General features: G+C 42.3%; 2 protein-coding genes across 2 annotated transcripts; both read right to left on the bottom strand.

The window, feature by feature from the left end:
- Window positions 1–10,676: 10,676 nt before the first annotated feature.
- Window positions 10,677–14,438, bottom strand: fgf4 (fibroblast growth factor 4). Its single transcript, XM_026183328.1, has 3 exons — window positions 13,946–14,438; window positions 12,836–12,939; window positions 10,677–10,929 (listed from the first exon to the last, which is right to left on the bottom strand). Exons 1-3 carry the CDS (start codon window positions 14,229–14,231, stop codon window positions 10,738–10,740), a joined length of 582 nt encoding a protein of 193 aa, XP_026039113.1. The 5' UTR covers window positions 14,232–14,438; the 3' UTR covers window positions 10,677–10,737.
- A 4,492-nt stretch (window positions 14,439–18,930) lies between these two features.
- Window positions 18,931–21,359, bottom strand: fgf3 (fibroblast growth factor 3). The gene is made up of 3 exons (XM_026182227.1): window positions 21,041–21,359; window positions 20,448–20,551; window positions 18,931–20,086 (listed from the first exon to the last, which is right to left on the bottom strand). The coding sequence occupies exons 1-3, from the start codon at window positions 21,282–21,284 to the stop codon at window positions 19,718–19,720; spliced, it is 717 nt and encodes a 238-aa protein (XP_026038012.1). The 5' UTR covers window positions 21,285–21,359; the 3' UTR covers window positions 18,931–19,717.
- Window positions 21,360–21,646: the final 287 nt, after the last annotated feature.

Genomic DNA, 21,646 nt, shown 5'->3' with positions numbered 1-21,646 from the left:
GGAAGATCACGGCCCAACAAACCTGATATGGCAGTTTACTCATAACTCCCACTGAAACTAAATACAGCTTGCCGTCAATCTGAATATTAATGTTGGCAATTGGGTAATCCACATCATTACCGTGAACACACCAAACTTTTACCTTGCCGCAAAACGTAGCATCCCTGGGAAGACATTCCTGCCTAACCAAGGTACGGCTACTTCCTGAATCCAGAAGAGCCACACATGGCTTTTCCTCAATAAAAACGCATGTGGTGCGCTCATGCTGAGAAGAGGGCGCTAAAGACTCAACTTCATCTTCCTGACCTTCGACACCCCTTGAAGAAAAACACATATATGTTTTACTAACAGTCTGACTTGGACAATCTGCCCTAAAGTGACCTGTTTGACCACAAGAGTGACACACTAAAGGCCCACGTTGCTTGGTTTCCCTAGCCCGACTACTAGTGGAATTATGGGAGCCCTGCCTGAAATTCCTAGTTTTTTGACTGTTCCCACTCTCCGTCCTACCTACTATTACTGGGGCTAATTGTTTGGGACTTGCATAGCTCTTTAGTGGCCGACGGGCTGCAAGAAAAGCGTCAGCCAGCTCTGCTGCTTGCTTAGACGTGGTTGGGTTATGCTCCTTTATCCACGTGCGCAGTTCAGGATTGAGAACTCTCAGGAACTGCTCTAAAACAATGACACCACCAATTTCATCTTTGGACTTGTCTTTTGGAACTATCCACTTATCATACAGTTCTTTCAAGCGTGTCCTTAACTCTTTAGGTGTCTCGCCATCGCCCAACGTAGTGGAGGGAAATCTGAGTCTGTAAGTCTCTGCACATATTTCAAACTTTTCAAGAACAGCTTTCTTCACCTTTACATTGTCCATAATCTCATCAATGTCCATGGCTACAAAAGCAGCTCGTGCCTTACCAGTGAGAAGTGGAGCAAGATGTAGTGCCCAATCCTCGTGTGGCCACTGGCACCCGCTTGCAATCCTCTCAAAAGTTGTTAGGTAATGCTCAATGTCTTTGTCCTCGTTATAAGGCTGCATTTTAGGCCCTTTCCAAGCTGGTGGTCTTGTTAAGGAGGCAGACTGAGTTGCTGTTGTGGCCTCCATGACGCTAGATTGTAGCTGAGGCATTGTTGGATGCTCCGCAGTAGGCCTCAAATGCGTCTCTGTGTCAGCTGTTGCACCTTCCAACAGCAGCTGGTGCTCTCGACGTTCTGATTGCACTTGGAGCTGAGTGAACTGGTGCTGAATTTTCCACCAGCGATCTTCCTGCCGCTGCTTCTCCAGTTCCCATCGGGCCTCTCTGTCACTTTGTTGCCTCATAAAACCACGCAGGAGGTTAGAAAGTTCAGCAAGGTTATGCGGTTCAATACCTTGCTCTACTTCCTCTAGCTGATTGAACACTGGAGGCTCCTCACTTGCAGAGTCCATTGGCACTTGGTGCTTTTTTGGTCTAGCTCCTTTCTGCATTGCTGCTACCTACTGGCCTGGAGCCACTGCTGCCACCATTTGTGAAGTAGTCAGACTCGAACGTCAAGGAAGGTGGTAGGGAAGCAGACTACACAGACATTTCAGATTTCCAGAGGTGAGCAATTTATTTACAGTGAACTTAATTTAATGTGTAACTTAACAGAACTTTCCCCCAAATCAACTCAATTAACAAAACTCAACAGACCATGGATCTGGTAACGCAGCTCACCTCTCCTCTCTGCTGCATCTGGTAGAGACTGGCTTTAAATAGGGCCATCAATTTCCCTCCAATTGCCCAGCTAGTACCACTCACACTGTATCACACTGCCCACACTATATTTTACCATAGTGTATCATGGTGCCAGGCACACACCCACCCTGGCCATCCATGTGATGTAAAAGAAAATGTGCTTTATCCGACAGGGCCACCTTGGATAGAGGTCTGACAGAGGTTAGCATGAACACCCTGACTGGTCTGCAGCTCTTTAGCCCCAATTGCAATAGACTGTGATACACTGTGTATTCTGACACCTTTCTGTCAGAACCGAAATGAACTGTTTTCAGCAATTTGAGCTACACTAGAAACACAGGAGCTAGCTATACTAGCTCATCTATTGGATCGGACCACAAGGGCCAGTCTTCATTGCCCACGTGCATTATCGAGCCTTGGCCATCCGTGACCCTGTTCCTGGTTGACCACCGTTCCATCCTTGGACCACTTTTGATAGATACTAACCACTGCAGACTGCAGTTGCGGGATCCAGTAGTCTAGACCAGCGGTCCCCAACCCCTGAGCCATTGGTACCGGGCCGCGAGAGTTGAGGCTCGGGTGTGAAATTTATGGTTTTCAGGGTTTTTATTATTAACTCGGTTTCCCTGGGTCTTTTCCCGTGTTACAGTTGTGTGTCTTATTTTGAAAGAAATATTTACATGTTACCATAGCGACCAGAGAGCATTGTGGGGCAGAGAGGAGGACGTTACGCTGAATGTTGTGGGTGCATTTCAGGAGGACGCTGCTAATAAAGTTACACAATTACACAGTGAATTCACGTTTATTATTATATTTACAAAATACCACAGTTTTGTCTTGGTCGTATCATTTTATTTTGTTGTATTTATCTGTGACACGTTAAAGGCTGGTCTGTGAAAATATTGTCTGACATTAAACCGGTCTGTGGTGCAAAAAAGGTTGGGGACCGCTGGTCTAGACATCACAGTTTGGCCTTTTGTCAAACTTGCTCAAATCTTTACGCTTGCCCATTTTTTTTGTTTATAATACATCAACTTTGAGGACAAAATGCTCACTTGCTCCCTAATGAATCCCACCTACTAATATAGATGCTATGATGAAGCCTGTTAGAGGCCTTAATGCTATGCCTGATTGGTCTATATTAAATGTGTGTAAGGAGCGTGACTGAGACTGTCTCCATCACTTCTTAGATCTCAACTAGAGATGGACCGATACCACTTTTTTATGTCCGATACCGATATCATAAATTTGGATGTCTGCCGATACCGATATGAATCCGATATAGTGTTTTTTAATCAATAAAACTGTTCTGCATTTTGTATAAGTTCATACTCAAGTTTAAAACAACAACTACACTAAAGCTATTCTGTTATACCTGTATGCAAAAAAAAAAATTTCATAGTTCAGCAATACTGATCAATCTAATAAACTTAAACCTGCTCCATCCTCCCTATTCTGGTATTTTAAAGAGTAAATATTAAGCAACCTAACTAATAAGGTTCCAACTCCCAGTAACAAAAAAATAAAAAATAAAAAATAGGGAACCACCCCTCACACTCCACCTCATGATGCTTAATCGACGTAATCAACCTTAATTTGATGCAGTGTGAAAAAAAAATGCACAGAAATAAATTATTTTTCAAGAAATATTAAATAGATTCAACATCTTTCTTCAACAGAGCTGCAGACTGCACAGATGGTACCTTCCCAAAGGAAAAAGTACTGTAGCTTACTAGGGTATATTAGACTTAACAGTTACTATATACAGTAATTGACTTCTATACATTTTACATAAGATTAAAACTTTGGGTGTAAGATTCAGATAATTATTTATTAAAAGCTCGACATTTTAAATGAGAATAAGAAAGAAAAGTATGTCTTTGTGCCCCCTTTTCCCTGTTCATGCCCTATCGGCCCCCCTGGCTAAACTTTGCTAGATCCGCCCCTGCACAGTTACCAGCGTCAGCTACGTAGAAAAAGATCCTCGAGTAGAAAGTAATATTAAATACATTCTAACAACAGCTGATCAAGCTTAAACGTGCTGCTGCTGTTCAGCCGCTGGTTTCCTCTTTCTGGTGCAAAGTGGGCCAAAAACAAACGAGAGAGACGATCAGCTGATCATTGATCAGTTTCATGATTGAAGTAGCAGCAGGACAGAGAGAGAGGCAGTCGCTCCATATATCGCTTGTTAAGCTTAACATGGGAATGCTTTACAAACATTCAGAGATGGACTTACACACTTGCTTTACTTCTCTCGGGATAACTCTGTCAGAGATGAAATGCCGGGTTGGTAGCGAAGCTCCAAATGCTCAACCAGACCTGGCACGTCACAGCCGCTCTATCACGTGATGCATACTGCTTCGATGTGCTATGGTTATGAGGCGAATTACGCCGTGTCGCAAGTTTTGTGAGGTGCTTTCGTGATATTTAATGGATCGGATTACATTTTTTATTTCTCTCTGATATCCGATCCAGTAATTTAGGTCAGTATCGGACCGATACCGATACGTAATATCGGATCGGTCCATCTCTAATCTCAACTGGCCTTTTTTAGATGATCACTGGAAAAAGTGAGTTTCTATATTTCAGTAGGGCCATATAGTGTAGAGCAGGGGTGTCAAACATCCGGGGTAGTTTCATATGTCAGTTGTTAATGGCCCATCGGTATGTGGGAGCCGAATCTTCAGCCCTTCTGAGAATCCATGCAGGCAGGTGTGGCAAACCATGCAGCCAATCACAGTTTTATTTTTCAGCCATTTGCCATTGTGGAGGACAAAAGGTTTCAAAACTTGTCCAGGCCTTAAACCCGATGTATGTAAGTTCAGTATTGAATATTACATACAATAAACTATATCCAAAGTGTCTTTGACTGGCAGAGATACAGAAATGTCTACATGTAGCACAGAACCATGGCTCAGTGTGAGTGAGTCTCACAGGCCTGAATGTGCACTTGAACCCATTTATAGTTCTTAACTTGTTTGATCTGGTGCTCACCACAAACAGGCACAAGCAGAAATGTTGGACTTTTACCTGTATTTTCACAAGTTTTACAGTTTTTCCTACTCATAAAAACCTCACGGTAATAAACAGTTATCCTGTTGATCCCCAATGCCTGAAAGGGAGAACATGTGGTTTACGTAATGTACCGCCAGATCTGTTAGTAAAAACATAGAATTGTGTGGTATCCACAGAAACGTCCAAAACTCTTATAAGACCACAAAACAATTTCAAGAACCACTAACGGCTAAAACTACAAATGATTAAAGAGCAGGTAAAAAAAATTCCACGAAGCATGGATCGTTCACCTGAGGGCACGTACACGGACATACTGTCAAACGCTGAAAGCCGACATCTTACAGATTGTGAAACTGCAGGTTTCATTACTCTTAGACCAAAACTCAACTTATTACACACCAGTCTACTGTTGTCGGCCTGTTTCTTTATTTTCATTTTTTAATTTTTTCCCCCAAAATGACCTCTGACAAGAAAGCCTAATTTCGGCTATGCAATACCGAAGAAATATCAACTGTCAAACATTTACCCCAAATTACAAAACGACCCTCTGTAACATTATGAAAAACCGAAACGTTTCTGTTTTTCACTTTCTGCTATACAAATGTCTGTTTTTTATGACTAAGAAAAACAAACAAACTGGACAGTATGGATAATGAGCTACCAGGACTTTTTCTGTAATTTTACACATTTATTTCTTACAATTTACGTCCAAAGGGTCGTGCTGACAGATTTCTTCCTTTGTCACAGTTAAATATGTAACTTCTTTACACTGACAGAAAGGAGAGTTTCACTGCTCCCGCCTGCTTAAGATCAAAGTGGGCTGTGGGTCTGCGATTTAAAATCAGTTTGACACCCTGGTGTAGAGCTTTTAACACCTCTAGAAACAAATAGGATTTCGATAATATTAACAAAAAGGCAGAAATTGCCTGGAAAGTAGAAATTAATTCCTGTATTTTACCGAGGTCTGCAGTTTAATTCAGCGTTACCACCCAATCATATCTCCACTTCCTTTACATTGTGTGATAAAGGTACTGTGTTATTATTGATGGAGCTACAACGATCTGTTGATCATCCCTGACCTAGAACATGGCAGTGCGGGAGAAAATGAGCTCCTTTTTAACAGGAAGACAATTTCAGGAGAACTGGGCTAGTGGTGGTTATCTGCTGTGAGCAGTTAGGGTGTGTGAGGGGAAAGAGAAACCAAAACAAATGAGCACAGAGGCCATGAAAATTAAACAAGATGAGCCACAAACTACTGCAGAGAGGAGACAAAATGTTATGTTTTATGTACTTGCCCCACAACATGGATACACGCGTGTAATGCCATGTCATATATACATACTGCATTTTTATATGTGAATGTCAGATTGATCAAAGCTTATTATACAGTACAGACAATCATAAACTTTACATTTAGGGGATCGGGTTTCCCCTTACGGTGGACTTTAACCATGTGTACAGCACATACTGTAGTATACTTTATTAAGTCCTGTATAAAACCACAGGACATCGGATAAAAGTAGGTTGACTCAGAATCAAACGTAGTACAGGATCATGTCATCATTTTTTTCTGAACAGTGGCCCAGAAGCAGCACACAATCACAGATCACCAGTTTTGTACTTCATGATAAACCAGTTTGAACAAAGAAATCCAGTCCCAAAAGCATAATTAGTTACATCTGAATGGATTGAGCCACATTGATAAAATAAGAATAAAAATAAAAGCTACTTTAACAGTAACGTGCAAAGAAATGTGGGGGTTCGGTTGCTTTCGACCATAAATAAAATCAATGCATCTTTCTGTAATGCCTCAGTCTGAGACAGGCCACATGTCCGCATTTATATTCAACCTGCTGTGAGCAATTTGCATACTTTAACCAGAGTTTACAGTGCTGTGAAAAAGTATTTGCTCACTTTGTACTAGCTGCAGGCTGCACTGCTGTTGCTTGGATAATCAAATGAGCAGGTGGGACAGAGGGATGGCCCTAGGTTAGAGACACAAGGCAGAAAGGTATTTTACTGTACATATAATGCCTGCCATGCAAATCAGTGATACTGGAGAATACTTAACCTAGCTGAGAGCAACAGGCACAGCAGTATACTTGTTTAAATCACTGCTGTCCAACTTTGACATCCAAATGGATGTCCAAACATCACACTGTAACATATGTTTGAGGACAAGCAGAGAGTGGCTTGGTAGTTTCTATACACTTCTTTTGAAGTGTAAATCACAGCGATGCTGCAGTGCTTCGGTCAGTCTTGGGATTAATGCCTGTTTCCAGAGATCAGGACATAAAGCCACAACAGACACAGTTTGCATAATATTTGCCTGAACTATTTGCAGTAGTTAGCGTGTGCATTCAGTGTGACTCTACCATGTGCTAATCAAGCGTAACTTCTACTGAAGGCTCCGTAACCCAGTGATGAAAATGGTTCAATCTGAAACAGCAATCAGTTGGCTACAGTATGCGCCATCGTATGTGGAATGTTGAAACTGAGATTTCAAAGCTCTCAACAAAGAGGCTGAATGAGAAAACAGGCAAGAGAAGAAAAACTAAAGCAAGTAAGAAGAGGTCGCCTTTCGCCTTTCTCCTCTGTGTTTGTTAAACTTGGTTAATGATGTTTGGTGACGTTGTTCAATGACTGCATAAAAGTGAACAAATTAAAAGCACCTTTTGGCTTCAGGCAGTATCCACCACACCACTCAGTTGCTCTAAATCTGACCCTCCCCCCTGAAAGGAATACCAGCACCTTCAGTTACTCAGAGGTTATATTTACAAAATATATAAAGAAAAATATAGGGTTACTGGCCCTAGCATATAGTACAGTCCAACAGCTGTCTGTAAATATTTCTTCCATGATTATCCTTTCTAAAAGTAAATCACAGGGTAAAGATAGCTGGAACGTGACAAGGAGCAACTAGGACAACATGACCAACAGTGCTGAGCTGCAGTCAACTACAGGGACATAGAGAGACAGAGACAAATGCAAGAAGGACAGGGTTTGGCAAAAATAGACACAAAACTGAGCCAGGCGGGACAGCTAATGCTACAGGAAATTAAATCAACACCTGAAAGTGGTCGTTGATACAGAGGAAAATAAAAGACAAATTCACTTAAAGGAAGTAGAGATTGTTCCAGAATAGCGACGGAGTTTTTCAGAGCATTTTCTCCAAAATGGATGGATGGAGAGAATTTTTTTTTCTTTTATTAGCACTGCATGTGGAAATAACAGCTGGTGAAATGCACCAGAAAACCAACCTCACTACCTCTTAATCTCACTTGTACTCTTGTATCTTTGTTTAGATTACTTTAATAAGCTAAGGTGTACAACATTGTTGGCCTATTTGTGGTTCACCTGATGCCATTATCCCAGGATAACATAAATTAAACCAACAGCACATATGTTGGTCAGGGAGCATCAGGCGTGCTGGTTGATGAAATTTGCTGACTTTAAGCTAAGCTGAACTAGCTAGTTCAATTGCTCCACTAAGCTAGCTAGCTAGCTGCAGTAAGCTGAACTAGCTAGCTTAGTGCAGCTAGTTCAGTTGTTGCACTAAGCTAGCTAGCTAGCTAGTAGGCCCGCGACTGACTGTCACTGACTAAGCTGAACTAGCTCACTTAGTGCAGCTAGTTTAGTTCTGCTTAAAAAAATGAAAGGAGCACTTTTTAATCCAAGTATAACATCAAGTTAATTAAACATCTGGGACGTTGATCTGGCCAGTCAAGTAGCAGAGGGAGGTGTTAATCAGATTCAGCTGCTTTGGTGTTAATAAAATTAACGACAGGTGCACTAGAGGGGCAACAATGAGACAACCCCCAAAACAAGAATGACTGGAAGGTTTATCCCATTAGCAGTACCGGTATCTGCTCCTTTGTGCAAGGAGGAACAGGATGAGCACTGCCAAGGCTACAAATTGACCTTTCAGCAGGCCACTGGTGTGAATGTCTTTGACACACAATGAGAAATCTACTGGTAGGCCCCATGCTCACTGTCCAGGACCATGGATGGTTTGGGGAGGCATATCCATGGAGCAAAGAACAGGCCTGACTGCCATTAGGTATCAGAAGGAAATCTTTGGACACATTGTCAGACCCTACACTGGTGCAGTGGGTCTGGGTTCCTCCTGGTGTATGACAGCACGGCTGTATGTGGTGAGAGTATGCAGGCAGTTCATGGAGGATGAAGGAATTGATGCCACCGACTGGTTCCCACGCTCGCCTGACCTAAATCCAATAGAACTCCTCTAGGACGTTTTGTTTCAGTCCATCCAATGTCACCAGGTTGCACCTCAGGCTGCCCATGAGCTCAGTGATGTCCTGATCCAGATCTCGGTGGAGATCTTTAATCTGTTATTAGTAGCACATTGTCAGGCATGCATACACGCACATGGGAGCCATGCAAACTACTGAGTACCGTTTTAGGTTGCTGCAATAACATTTCGTCAAAACGGACTAGCGTGCTGGATCTTTTGTTTTTCACTTTGATTTTTAGGGAATGCAGACCTCTGTATGTTCATAATTTTCATTTTTATCAAACAATCGGGCATCCTTTCATTCCTAACACATTACCCAGTCCATATCAGCATGCTTTTTTTTCCTATTGACAGCTGAAGTGTTCCTTTCATTTTTTAAGTGGTGTATTTACTAACAGTAGATTGGCATCAATATTACTATCAAACTTTAAAAAAGACTGTAAAGTTTTACATCATCATACATAAAATAAATGTGGAAGAAAAATGATTTTAAAGAAATACTTTTACACAGTAACTGTAAGTGACAATTACTGGAAAGTACTTTTTTTTTTTTTTTACCTGAGTTATTTTTCATTTATAAAAGTAGGATAGTCTTGACATACAGTATTAGTGGAGACAAGAGACTGACACTGTCCTTCACTGTCCTAAACCTATCAGAGCCACTCCTTACTTCCCTTTTACATATCTATCAGACAACTACATCAGATAAACAATAGTCCTACTGTGACCTCTTCTCAGAGTTCCCAGAGTGGTGAAGAGACCTTAAAGTGTTCTTTTGCATTGGTGCTGTTACGCACCAGGGCAAGAGCAAACGCATGTGCTTAAAAGAAGATCGGCAAGTCTGCATAAAAATGCAGTAAAGGACCTTGGTGTTGAAAAGAGTTTATTCAGGCACTGCCCTTGCTTTTCAGGCAACTATGTGGTGAACTTCACTGCTGCTTCCTTTGCTGTTCAGGCACACTACTCAACCAGTTAGCTTTCAACCTATGCACAGTGTCATCCCCTTTGGTCTATGTGCATGCATGCTTTGGTTGCATACCCAAAATCCTTCACTCTGCGTAACCAGATGCCCAAACAGACACAAATGCAGTATCATGAATCCCACTTCAATTTCAGCTTTTTCACTTTGCCTTTAAACCTCCATATTATCTACTAACATGACATCAAAGAGGATCCCTCTCTCTCTTTGCGACTTATAGATCTCACTGAGACTGACAGCACAAAAGTTCAGAGTTCATCCCGCTGGCAGAGCTATAAACAGACCAGAAGTGGTTGATAGGGTCTTAGACTCTCCCCTCTTTCCATCCTCTCTCTTCCTTTAGTAATATGATACTGTTTCAATTAGGGTCCAGTGCCTCACACAAAGAGTTGGAGCATTAAGCAATCAGTGCTGTTTCTCACACCAAAGAAACTCGTTTTTTTTTTCAAGCTTAGACAGAAAAAAGAACATATTAAAGCTCTAAATGTTGTATTTTGCTGTTCCCTTTTCCTGTGTCAGAAAAATAAATAAATTAATAAATTAATTAAAAGCAAATCTTCCAATGACAAGAGCAGCATAAATAACACATTTTACATCTCCTACCAACAGTGAAAAAGACTTCCTAAATAGAAAATAGCTTTCAGGCACAGATATATAAAAAATGAATATATACATAGCAGAAAATCAAATATGATACACTTGCATAAAACTTGGAGTGAAAGTGCATCTCATGTTGGAGTTCTTCCCGAATCTCAAAATTGAGGTGAAGTCTATTTATGAGGCCAGTAGATTCTTGGCAAGAAATGTGTCACTGTCATGGCGGGTGACACTCTGTTTCCTCGTTTTGTTTTGCCGTTCTTACTCAGGCCGATGAACATCCTTGGGTAGGCAACTGACTCGTAAGCATTGTAGTTGTTGGCAAGGAGCGTCTCTCTGAACTTACACTCGTTGTTGTAATGTAACTGAAAAAGAAGAGAGATTATTGGAAATGCTGATTGTTTGAAGGCAGACACAAAACAAAGATGTGGGGACATTTCTGAGGGTGTTTCAGTTTGCATTGTTCATTCTGATCATTATCAAACAATTGATTTCTTTCTGACTGCAAGGCTGTTATTGTGCAGGAGCTATCTCAGGCAGATTTTAGACAAAAAAAAAACATTGTGAAATGATGAATGATGTGAGTGCTACAGGACTCGGGACGCCAGGGTCTGATTGGTTCATTTTTGCTCACTGGATTGAGAATGATAAGGCGCTACATAACCTCTGCAGTGGAGAGTTAGTTTTAATCATGCCATTGAGTTTTTCAATTCTTATTTAAACTTATATGTTAAAAAACCACTTTGAAATGCTATAACACTTCATCTATTTAACTCAGGTGGAGGACTAGCTTTTATTTCACTATATCTTACATTCCCCTCACAAACGTTATTGGGCTGGTCATTGTACAAACCCATCATTTTACTATCTAAATATTTTACCTGGAACAACAATGATAATAAAAAACAAAATAAGACGTTTTTTAACAACAGCTGGCTTGGTAAAGGAACCATCCTTAGTCCGGATGGTTTGTTACCTTTATACTCAAAATTTATGTCTCTTTCAAGTTCCTACAGTATCAAGACAAAACAATGACTTTTTTTTTTTTGATGAATTGGTGCATTTAAACATTTAGCTAGTCCCACAGGTAAACACACCATCCAAACACCGTTTATGCTGACCGTGAATGCACCTTCATCAGCTGCAAAGCATCCAACAAAATCATCAGAAATACTATCAGCTGACAGTCTGGTACCTCCTTTTGGAACAATATTGAAAACATTAACTGGAACTGGTCATGGCTTTTATTGAGAAAGCACCATCAGCAATAGAAGCCGGAGCTGGGTGAGCTGTGTGTGTTGGATAAAAGTCAGAATCAAACAGTTCATTGGACTTTTACACTAATACGATAAATGTTTTCATGAAAATGTATCTAGAATACAGTTTTTTAATATTTGGCATTAAAATGGGTTTTTAAGAGCAGCTATGCTGCACGTTGCTAATTATAAATGTTAACAAATAATTATAATTTATTTTTATTTAAAGCTATAAAAACCATCTCTGCACCCAAGGTGTATTTATTTGGTTACTGTAAACCTTGAGCATCACCCCTTTTATACTTATTCCCTGTTGTATGTGAACAGTCTGTAAACAGTGACTGTACCAGTAAACAGTAAGCCAGGTTTTATTTTAATCTTTTCTTTATCAACATATTTCATACTACTTCTGTCTCACCAAACTAAGCAAGTGATGTTGTAGGATAAATATGACAAATTAAAAGATAAAAAAAACCCCACCTTAGCCTATGAATCCTACAGTTAAGGTACCCCGTGGCTCTGTCATGCATTGCATTGGCATAATCTGGGTCTACTTGTCCTGCATCTACTTAATAGATAGATGGATGGATGGATGGATAGATCTTTTTGAAAATAACAATGCCTCCATCCCTCCAGTGCAGGCGACTTGAAGAAAGGCTGTTAACTGCATGTGTGCCGATTCCAATATTTTAACCAATTACATTGTTATTAATTGATTATTTGAATAAATTATATTTTATTGCTTATCTGACACTGATTTCAATACAATTTTTCAATTAAACAATTATTAGACTTTTTAATCCTGGCCAGAATGAACTGGGTACGTGTATACAGCAGCTTGGATTCATGACTTCAGAATCGCTTCATAAAGCCGGACATCAGAGCTGCATGATACTAAGTGTGTGTGTGTGTGTGTGTGTGTGTGTGTGTGTGTGTGTGTGTGTGTGTGTGTGTGTGTGTGTGTGTGTGTGTGTGTGTGTGTGTGATATAATCAGAGTTTTCGTTGTGCACTCACAGATCCGTACAGCTTTCCCCGTCGGTTCATGGCCACAAAGAGTCCGCTGCGAATGCCCAGCAAGGTCACCACTCCTCTCTCCACCGGAGAGATCTGCAGGAGACCTGAAGACAAAAAGCAGCACACTTACTACAACACGCCGGTGTGATACCCCGCGTGCTACCCCGCGCGCGCGCTCACACCGACATTACTGCTTGTGTAAGGAAGTGAGCTGGATGGTCAGACTGACATTTGAAATTTCGGTAAACACATGTTTGAATTCCAGAGAAAACACCTGGCACATTGTGGCGCCCCTGATCTTAATAGAAGTTAAAACACTAACAAATACACTCCCTTTAAATATATGTGATGTCATGTCAGGCTGAATGAAATCCAGCTCTGACATTTTTGAACATAACTGAATATTTTCACCTTGAGAAATGACAGTGAGGCAAGAAGTGTTTGGAGCTTGGCTCACTACCCTGGAACACCCAGCGCTGAACAGCTCATATCTGAAAAGGTATCAGAAACACGCGAAGGCTAATCGGACGCCAGCTGATGCCTTTCCTCAGCAGGCCTTGACAGGCTGCTGACCGACTGCGTCTTTTAGTTCCATGTATCATTTTAAAGAGTGTGTCAGAGGTTTCCAGTCCTCGCTTGGGTTTTCTGTAAATATATGCAGTGTATATGTAATGTATATCCCTGAGGTTTTACGCCTCGTCTTAGAATAGTCACACACATAAAAACAAGCTTTCACTGTCTTGTCCCCGCGAGTAAACAGAAGTTAGTCATTCTTCGTGTCTGCAAATGATTTTAAGTTGCACGAGCAACGGCCCGCAGGCTGGACCTAACTTTAGTTCCAGCCTTTAGGTCACAGCAGCACAATCCTACGCTCCAGATGTTGGTACTGTGGCGTGGGTCAGACTATACACGTGCGCGGGTCTGACGGATCAGGTGTGTGGCCCCGTTTTATTCGCAGTTAGAGAAAATGCGATCAATCATAAGTCAGCTGAGGTGACTGCTTCCTGTTCTAAGAACTTCTTCAGTCGTTTCTCTGGAGTTGTCTTTGCTTTTCGTGTTCAAACACAGAGTCAGAGCAGTGAGGAAATAAAGTATCAATCGCAAACTTACTGTAACGATGTTCGTTGTGTACTCCCGTTATTCTGCCATCTGGTAACACCTGGATGTGAAAACCGATCCCCACGTTGCAATAGAGCCGCCTCAACCTCTTAATGCCCAGGAGGTAGTCGCTGTCCCGGCCGCTCTCCTCCCGCTTCTCCCCCTGGATTCGAGCGAGGGACCGGGAGTAAAGGGCTTCCCAGCGGTCCGCCGTGCCGTTCAGGCCGGGAGCGCATCCTGCCAGTCTGCCAACCAGGCCAAGCACCAGGACGGTCCGCAGGGCGGTCAGAGAGCCCATCCCGGCTCCGTCTGTGAGAGCAGCTTCCCAGTGTTCGACTCTCCAGTGAAGAGAGAAGAGCGAGAAGCAGAGCGAAGCAGGCAGCAGCGCCCGGGAGCGACATTGATCTGCATGGACTCGGCAAAGCCAGACCTCTATATTTATACCTGCATACACATTACATCACTGCTCCACACTTAGTAAAAATCCACAAAGTACTTCTTCACAGTCAGCCGCACCGAAAGCAGGGCTTTATTCACTTCCAATAATGGCCTCGTTATCTCCGCGCACAATCTTTGGAAAATAAAGCAATAAAAGCTCAATAATGACCAAAAAACCTCTTTGTGCGAGCCTTTCATTATCAGCAGCAGAATATCATAATTTATGTATGGGAGGATGTAAAATAGGAAACCGCCAAGTTAACACACAGGAGACAGTTCTATAAATGAACAATAACAGGAAAACAACACAGGTCCAGTTCAACCGAGTGGAAAAAAGAGCGCCAACTTAAGACTGCTACTAGGAAATCATGTCCCGGACCCTTATAGAAAACAATGGTACGAATAAATACAGTCTGTAGTATGATAAGTATGCTGTCATTGTTGACCAAGTCTTTATTTGACTGGAAGCGACTGTGTGGTTCGTTATTAATCCATGCACCACAGCGTCTGTGTTCAGAATTAAATGGATATTATGAAAACGTCAGTGAAGTTGGACTGGATGGACTGTTCACGTGAGCATGAGCAGCCTTGTGATGGACTGTGTGGAGTGTTGTCCCTGAATTGGATAAGGAAAGGTCAGGAAATACTTCCAAGAAGTTTACAGTTTTCCTAAAAAACCTTGAGGCTGTGTGTAAGGATTTTATTCAGCTCTGTTCGTTGAGTTCAAACCGCCAACCTTAAAGAGTCGATTTTTGCTTTTGTTTCACTTCTTTTTAGAACTCACCAGCTGACATCATGGCACAATTTCTCTGATCTGACATCCTTGACACTCTTTCAGTGCATTGCTCTTCTTTTGTTTCAGTATTTCATAAGTGTGATGATTCTTGTTACATTTATGCAGAGTGTTAACATTTCCACGCTCTGCTGTGTCCCATTACGGATCTCATTATGGTACTCTGTTGGAGTACTTGAAGATCTTCCACATCTTTCAGCCCAGAGCCCTTTGATCTCTGGACCAGCCTTGTTTCTTTGTGTGCAGCAAAATCGCTCCATGAATGCAGGCAGATCTTAGGCACTCGGTTGGGTATCGATCTCCAATGCAATTTTTCTTCCTCTTTTCATTTTTTACCGCTCCCTTCCGGGATCACCGCAGTGGATCATCTGCCTCCATCTCACCTCATTCCTGTGGACCCTCCTCTGTCACACCAACCCTCTGCATGTCTTCCTTCACTACATTCATAAACCTTCTGTGTGGTCTTCCCCTTTTCGCCCTGCCTGGCAGAAAAATTCACTTTCCACTGACCCAAAATTATGCAAGAATAGCAAGTAGTCCATAAAACCTTTGGTTAGTTGAAAAGCATGAAGGCCAGCATACACAACTGATGGAATGCTGGGATGAATCCTCAAGTATCAGCAGTCATGGGCTTATTTCAGTGCTTCAGGAAAGCAGGTCAAGGTTTAGACTGCTGGACCACCAAAGCTACCTTCAGAGCAACTGGTGGACTTGTCCTAAAGTCATTCAGCTGATTAGCTGGTGATGCACAAGTAGGCTGCTAAAAACATTGACTGATGAGCTGCAGAACCTATAGGAAAGCTTCCTGATCCTGTACCGACCTCCAACAAACTCATAAGAGTGTCTGTCCTTTAGGACATTGGAGGTTCATAGGCTGACAGGCTTATAGGACAACAGATGGAATTCCACAATATCAGTATGGATTTTGGACCTTTTTTATTCATTTTTTCTTTTTTTGAAAATATGGAAAATGAAAATATTACAAACCTTCTTTAAAGCTGCTGGACTGTAGAGAAATGCATGTAAGGCAATAAGATGAGACATTTGGCTATCGTTATAATTATTCAACAAACAAATTACACCAAGGCACTGAGCCTTTCAGGTAGCTGGTGCACCGATAGCACCTACGTGGGCTGAGATGTGATGGACCTCAGCATCGGCTTTTGAATGAAGACATTCATGTGAAGCGTTCACACAGCAGGTCTCTTGCTGTCGCTGTCCATGGTTCTGTAATGTCCTTTTATCAGACTAAAATAAAAGCAGGCTGACATGTTTCTTTTCAGCCATGTTGCAGTTTGTAAGTTATGCTTGACTATATTTTCTGTTTATGCTGTACTGACATTATTGTGGTTTTTGGTTACATGTATGCAGTGAATTATACTACGTGAAACACGTTTTAGATTTCACTGGGTGACAGCTGCAGTTCAGAGCTTAAAATGTCTCAGCATCCAACATGATTCATTTGCTCTCTTGTTTATTTACCACGTAGCAGCCCGTGCATAGCATCTTTATGATCCAGAAAAAAAGTATGAAAGTATGTTTCTAGTGATCTGAGAGCACCCTCGATAACTTGGTAACAAATCATTTCTAAAACTGTACAAAGCGAGTTCATCTTCTAAATGTTGTTTTACCCTGAAAACCTGAATCCATGTGACCTATCTTGTTTCCTTCATCCTCAGTCTGCGTTCATAGTTATCATCTTGTATCGCCAAGTTTAAAACAGATGTAAAGAATCAAAAAACTAGTGTATAAAAACCATCCAGATATGAACCTGGAATCATGTCATATGTACAGCATGTGAAAAGGTGAAAAATGGTTGTGTATCCAGCGTCTTGTTGTGTGTATCCAGACTGGGAAGGAGGTATTTCTTCTGATGTTGTTGGAGCAGTACAGCTGGATGTTGGCCTGGATCTATTAAGTGGTGCGTTGTGAACTTTACATTCCTTTCATGAATGATAAATGAGGTAAATGAAGGAAAAATATTATTTTGTAAATCTTGTAGTTTTTAAGATAATAATCCTTTGACCAGCATGTGCTTTGTAAAAATTCCAAACTGACTGGACAGTGAGCTGCCTATAGAGGGCATCCAACTGCCTTTCCAAAGTAAGAGCATTGGATGCAAGCTCACATGTCTGAAGCTCGGCTTTTAGCAAATGTTCCTTTAATGGGCAGAGGGCCATGCTTAACATATAGTGCGGTTTTACCAATACACGCCTTTCTGGCCACCAGAATACTCTTTAAGACAAGATTCAGCACTTGTGTGAAGTAGCCATTGTCTTCTAGTTTTTACTTGACTCGGGGTTTCTTTTGTGTCCCTGGGTGTTTTGAAATGCTCCAAAATAAATACAAAAATAAACTAAAATGCCTACTGGTGTTGGCCAGAGGGGCCGATGGCGCGATATGGCAGCCTGGCTTCTGTCAGTCTGCCCCAGGGCAGCTGTGGCTACAACTGTAGCTGCCTCCACCAGTGTGTGGATGTGAGAGTGAATGAATAGTGGCATTGTAAAGCGCTTTGGGTGCCTTGAAAAGCGCTATATAAATCCAATCCATCATTATTATTATTATTATAAAATGTGTTGTTATTAATAAAAAGGGACTGATTGCTCAAAGCCATTATCTGACTTAAAGGCAAAATCAGAATCACATCTTAGTGAGCGGATCATTATGATGATGGGATAACAATTTTCCATCATTCTCATAAAAAGTGTGTGCATTGGCAGTGGGCAGAGTAATCATCTTAAACAGTGTTTATTTTTGTTGTTTTTACTGTAATAACTAATCATATATCATTTCTGAACGAAACACATTATTTACACCTAGAAGGAGGAACTGTGTCCCATAATTTCCAGATTTAGTGAACATGCCCATCTAAAAAGATGGGCTTAAAATCATCTAGCTATTGTGTAAATACTTATCCATTCCCCCCATCATGCCCGTAGACGTTGCAAATAAACACAACTGCTGTAGGCCGTCTGATAAAGTTTAGTAGGAGAACACAGATTTACATGGATGGAAAGGACACATCAGAGGAGGCTGAGGAGATAACGTTTGTTAAAAGTATTCAGGGAGGGGCAGGGGCCACAATAGGCCCTGACCTCACTGAAGCCCAACATTCCTGATGAGTAATGTTAGAGTTTATGACAAACCACAGCAAGGTGTTGCACTTTCTATGACACAGTTTCTGCTCTGAGAAGGGCCAGCCTTGCTTATCAGCTATGCAGCTTTTGGTCTTAAAAAAGGCCAAATGTCTCAGGCGGCATTGCTTCCAAGCCCCCCTGGGAGGAGGTATTGTCCTGGCCAGGAAACCTTCCGTGCCTACAGGTATAGAATGACAAGGCTTTATAGGTAGCTACCGACAGATGTGAGTCAAGTGTGATAAAACCTGAAAATCTGAAAAAATCCTTGAAATAAAAGTTTGCTGTACTTGTTCCTGTTATGGTAGCGTGCGGATACTGCAGCGGGGAGAGAGGGACGGACAGACTGCCGTGTGTACAGCTAAAAATGAAATACAAATCTGAGCTTTAATTTCAAAGAGAATCCTCCAAAACAACGTTAGCTTGGGTCTGGGCTAATATCCTGCTGTTTTACACCACCTGTCAGAAGTTCCTACTGTGCATTTCATTTCATTTCAGACATTGCTGCCTTCAAAGATCTGTGGCCAATAAAACCAAACATTTTGCTTTTTAGGTTTTCCACATATAAAAATAGGACATCTTATATAAATAAAATTTTTGAAGCAATAAAAAACTAAAATAAATCCCAAAACATTTGCATGGTGTCCACAGCTGCATCAGCTGCATCAGATTCAGGCACAAACACATTTCTGATGAACAGATGATAGAACTGCTGGATCGGTACCTTGTGTTTTATGTTGGAATCAGTGGACACTAAGAAACAACAGCACAATGGCTATAATGCAGAAATAGTTATATCAATAACTTACAACACAGGAACCAAATAAATATCCATAGATTTAGTAAAATATTTCACTTTCTAAACAGTAGACCATCACATTGTAAGAACGTCATACAGCTAGTGAGCACAGTTAGTCTGATTTGATCTTTGCGTCATACTGTGAAAAGTGCCCCTCTCTGTGATGTCTGCTCTTCAGTGTCCTTTTTGTTTGGTAGCGCTTCAGCAAAATACGACTTTGTCTTTGTTATCTCAGCTTTTGATAAATGAAAGCTCTAAAGCTGCTGTACATGCCAATAGTATTTACAAAAACACAACCACGTTTCAAAGGTTTTTCTTCTGTGTGAAGTTGATGGTGAACTTACGAACACCTTTGCTTACAAGTTTGAAGACGCATGGAGTCAGTAAACAGCTAATTCTAAGGCTGGCGGTGTGCGAGTCTCCTCAAGCTGGAGCATTTAGTCTGAGCCACAGCACTTCAAGTCTTCTGTGAACAAAAACTTCCACTGATCCAGAGGAAGAACCCAAATCATTCATCCACATCCTCCATTGCTGTCAAGCTACAGTATGTGGCAGGATTAAGGTCCGTGTTTGGGCAAATCACAGACTGTCCTCCAACTGTCTGCCGACACGTGTGGCTGTCAGGCCCAGCCTTTCCCAGCGCGATGCCGGCGTCTCCGGCGCTCAGCGCGGCGGCTGTGGTGATGGGCATGGTGATGCGGCCCCGGACTCTCCCTCAGCCGCTTCACCATTTCATGGTCTTTGTTACCAAGCACCCTAGGCAGAAAGAGCGAGGCTTTGTCCGTGCTTCGGGTTTTAAAGCCTCGGCGTGGCCGCCCTTTGCCGTTGATGGAAACGTACCACTGTCTCTTGGCGCTGGCCCGGCGCTTGCTGCTGCCGCCGCCTCCCGGTGCAGCAGGGTGCTCCGTGGAGTGGTGGCGGGAGGCGTAGGTGTTGTACCCCAGCTCGTGGATTCGCTCCACAAACTCACACTCTTTGTTGAACACTTCCTAGAGAGGAGAATGGATGTGAGAACGAAGCACGTTAGTCTTTCTGGAAACAGGAGCGGTGAAATTCACTCCTCTTTGGTGGCGCAGACTAAGTTTACGGTCACTTACTTTTCAGTAGCTAAACATGACAATGTGACACTAAAGCAGGGCAAAGGACAGAGGCTGCTCATGTGTCAGGCCCTGTGCTGTCTGCCTGATTGTTGCAGTGATTTAGTGCTATAGAAATAAAAATGAATTGAGCTGAATTAATGGCATAATTAAGGCATGTTTTGTTGTGTTATGTGTTCTCCACTAGCTGTGACCCATTCCCAACATGTCAGATGCGTGCGTGCGTGAGTGCGTGTGTGTGTGCTGAACACACCGATGCATACAGCCGTCCTTTATCATTCATGGCCAGATATCTCCCAGAGAAGAGCCCCTTTATGGCCACAACACCAACGTCCACTGCTGTGATTTCCATGATGCCTGTGATACACACAACAGTAACATTTTTGTATTTCTGTGTTGGACATGTTTAATAGAACATTTCTCTCTCTTAAATGTCACCATATTTCTGTATAAATGTGTGTAAATGTATTCATTTATATTCTCCGTTATTTAGAAAAAAACGAATTAAAATGAAAAAAGTTTCATTTTACTCTCAAACATATGAACAAACTAGTTTTTTCTTGCTTAACTTGCTCATTCAGTTCACCGCTCCTCACGCACACGCGCACACACACATATATGTGTGTGTGTGTGCGCGCGCGCGAGATCTCGGACGCTGTTCCTGGAATCACTGCACCGATTGCGTGTATATATTACACGCAATCGGTGCATATATATACATTATATATACATTATACACACATATGGCTGGCTGTAATGACATGGGTTCTTTCTTTCTCTCACGCACACACAAAGTGTCACAGCTCTCCGCTTACACCTCTCTTCCTTTCAAACTTCAGTACTCACTGAGCGGGTTGTTTTCATCCAGCGAGCCATCTATTTTGCCGTTAGGATGGATCAGCAGATGATATTTGGTAGCGCAGTAAAGTTTCCTGTGTCTCGGCGCTCCTCCGAGGTGTTCATACACTCCTCCGCGCCCCCCGGCGTCTCTCCGATGCCGGGGGTCGCAAGCCGGACCCGAAGCGCAGCGGGGCCGTGGACTAACCGGGTCCCACAGGCTCAGCAACAGCAGCAGAGCTATCACCAGCATTGTGGCATGGCCGGGAAGCGACAACTGTAGCAAAAAACAGCAGAATTCCTGCCCAACACTCGGGGTCCCATTAAAGTGATTTAAGGGGTCTTAACACAGCCGAAGAGCTTCAGCCCTGCGCGCATCCGAGCACCACAGGCAGCTCTGACAGCACACCCGCCTCCGAGGTGGAATCCTCGCCTCTGCAGCTGAAAAGCCCTCCCGTGGACCCGACTGAGCGCCTCTGCTCAGAGTGAGCGCAGATATAAAAGAAGCTTGTGGCGACAATAGGCTGAACTCCAACCAATTGATACAAAGGAAAAGGGCAGACAAAAAGGTATCGGCCCTGTGTGAAGTGAGAGACAGCGGCGTGGATAAAATTA

The sequence above is a fragment of the Astatotilapia calliptera genome, chromosome 1 (genome assembly GCF_900246225.1).
Source record: "Astatotilapia calliptera chromosome 1, fAstCal1.2, whole genome shotgun sequence".
Taxonomy (NCBI): Eukaryota; Metazoa; Chordata; class Actinopteri; order Cichliformes; family Cichlidae; genus Astatotilapia; species Astatotilapia calliptera.
This window is presented reverse-complemented; position numbering and strand designations above follow the sequence as displayed.

Coding starts and splice junctions, on each gene's coding strand:
- fgf3 (XM_026182227.1), bottom strand. CDS start 21,284: ATGCTGGTGATAGCTCTGCTGCTGTTGCTGAGCCTGTGGGACCCGGTT. Junction 20,552..21,040: donor GGATGAAAACAACCCGCTCA/GTGAGTACTGAA, acceptor TGTGTATCACAG/GCATCATGGAAATCACAGCA. Junction 20,087..20,447: donor AAGGACGGCTGTATGCATCG/GTGTGTTCAGCA, acceptor TCTCCTCTCTAG/GAAGTGTTCAACAAAGAGTG.
- fgf4 (XM_026183328.1), bottom strand. CDS start 14,231: ATGGGCTCTCTGACCGCCCTGCGGACCGTCCTGGTGCTTGGCCTGGTT. Junction 12,940..13,945: donor ACACAACGAACATCGTTACA/GTAAGTTTGCGA, acceptor TTTTGTCTTCAG/GTCTCCTGCAGATCTCTCCG. Junction 10,930..12,835: donor GGGGAAAGCTGTACGGATCT/GTGAGTGCACAA, acceptor CTTCTTTTTCAG/TTACATTACAACAACGAGTG.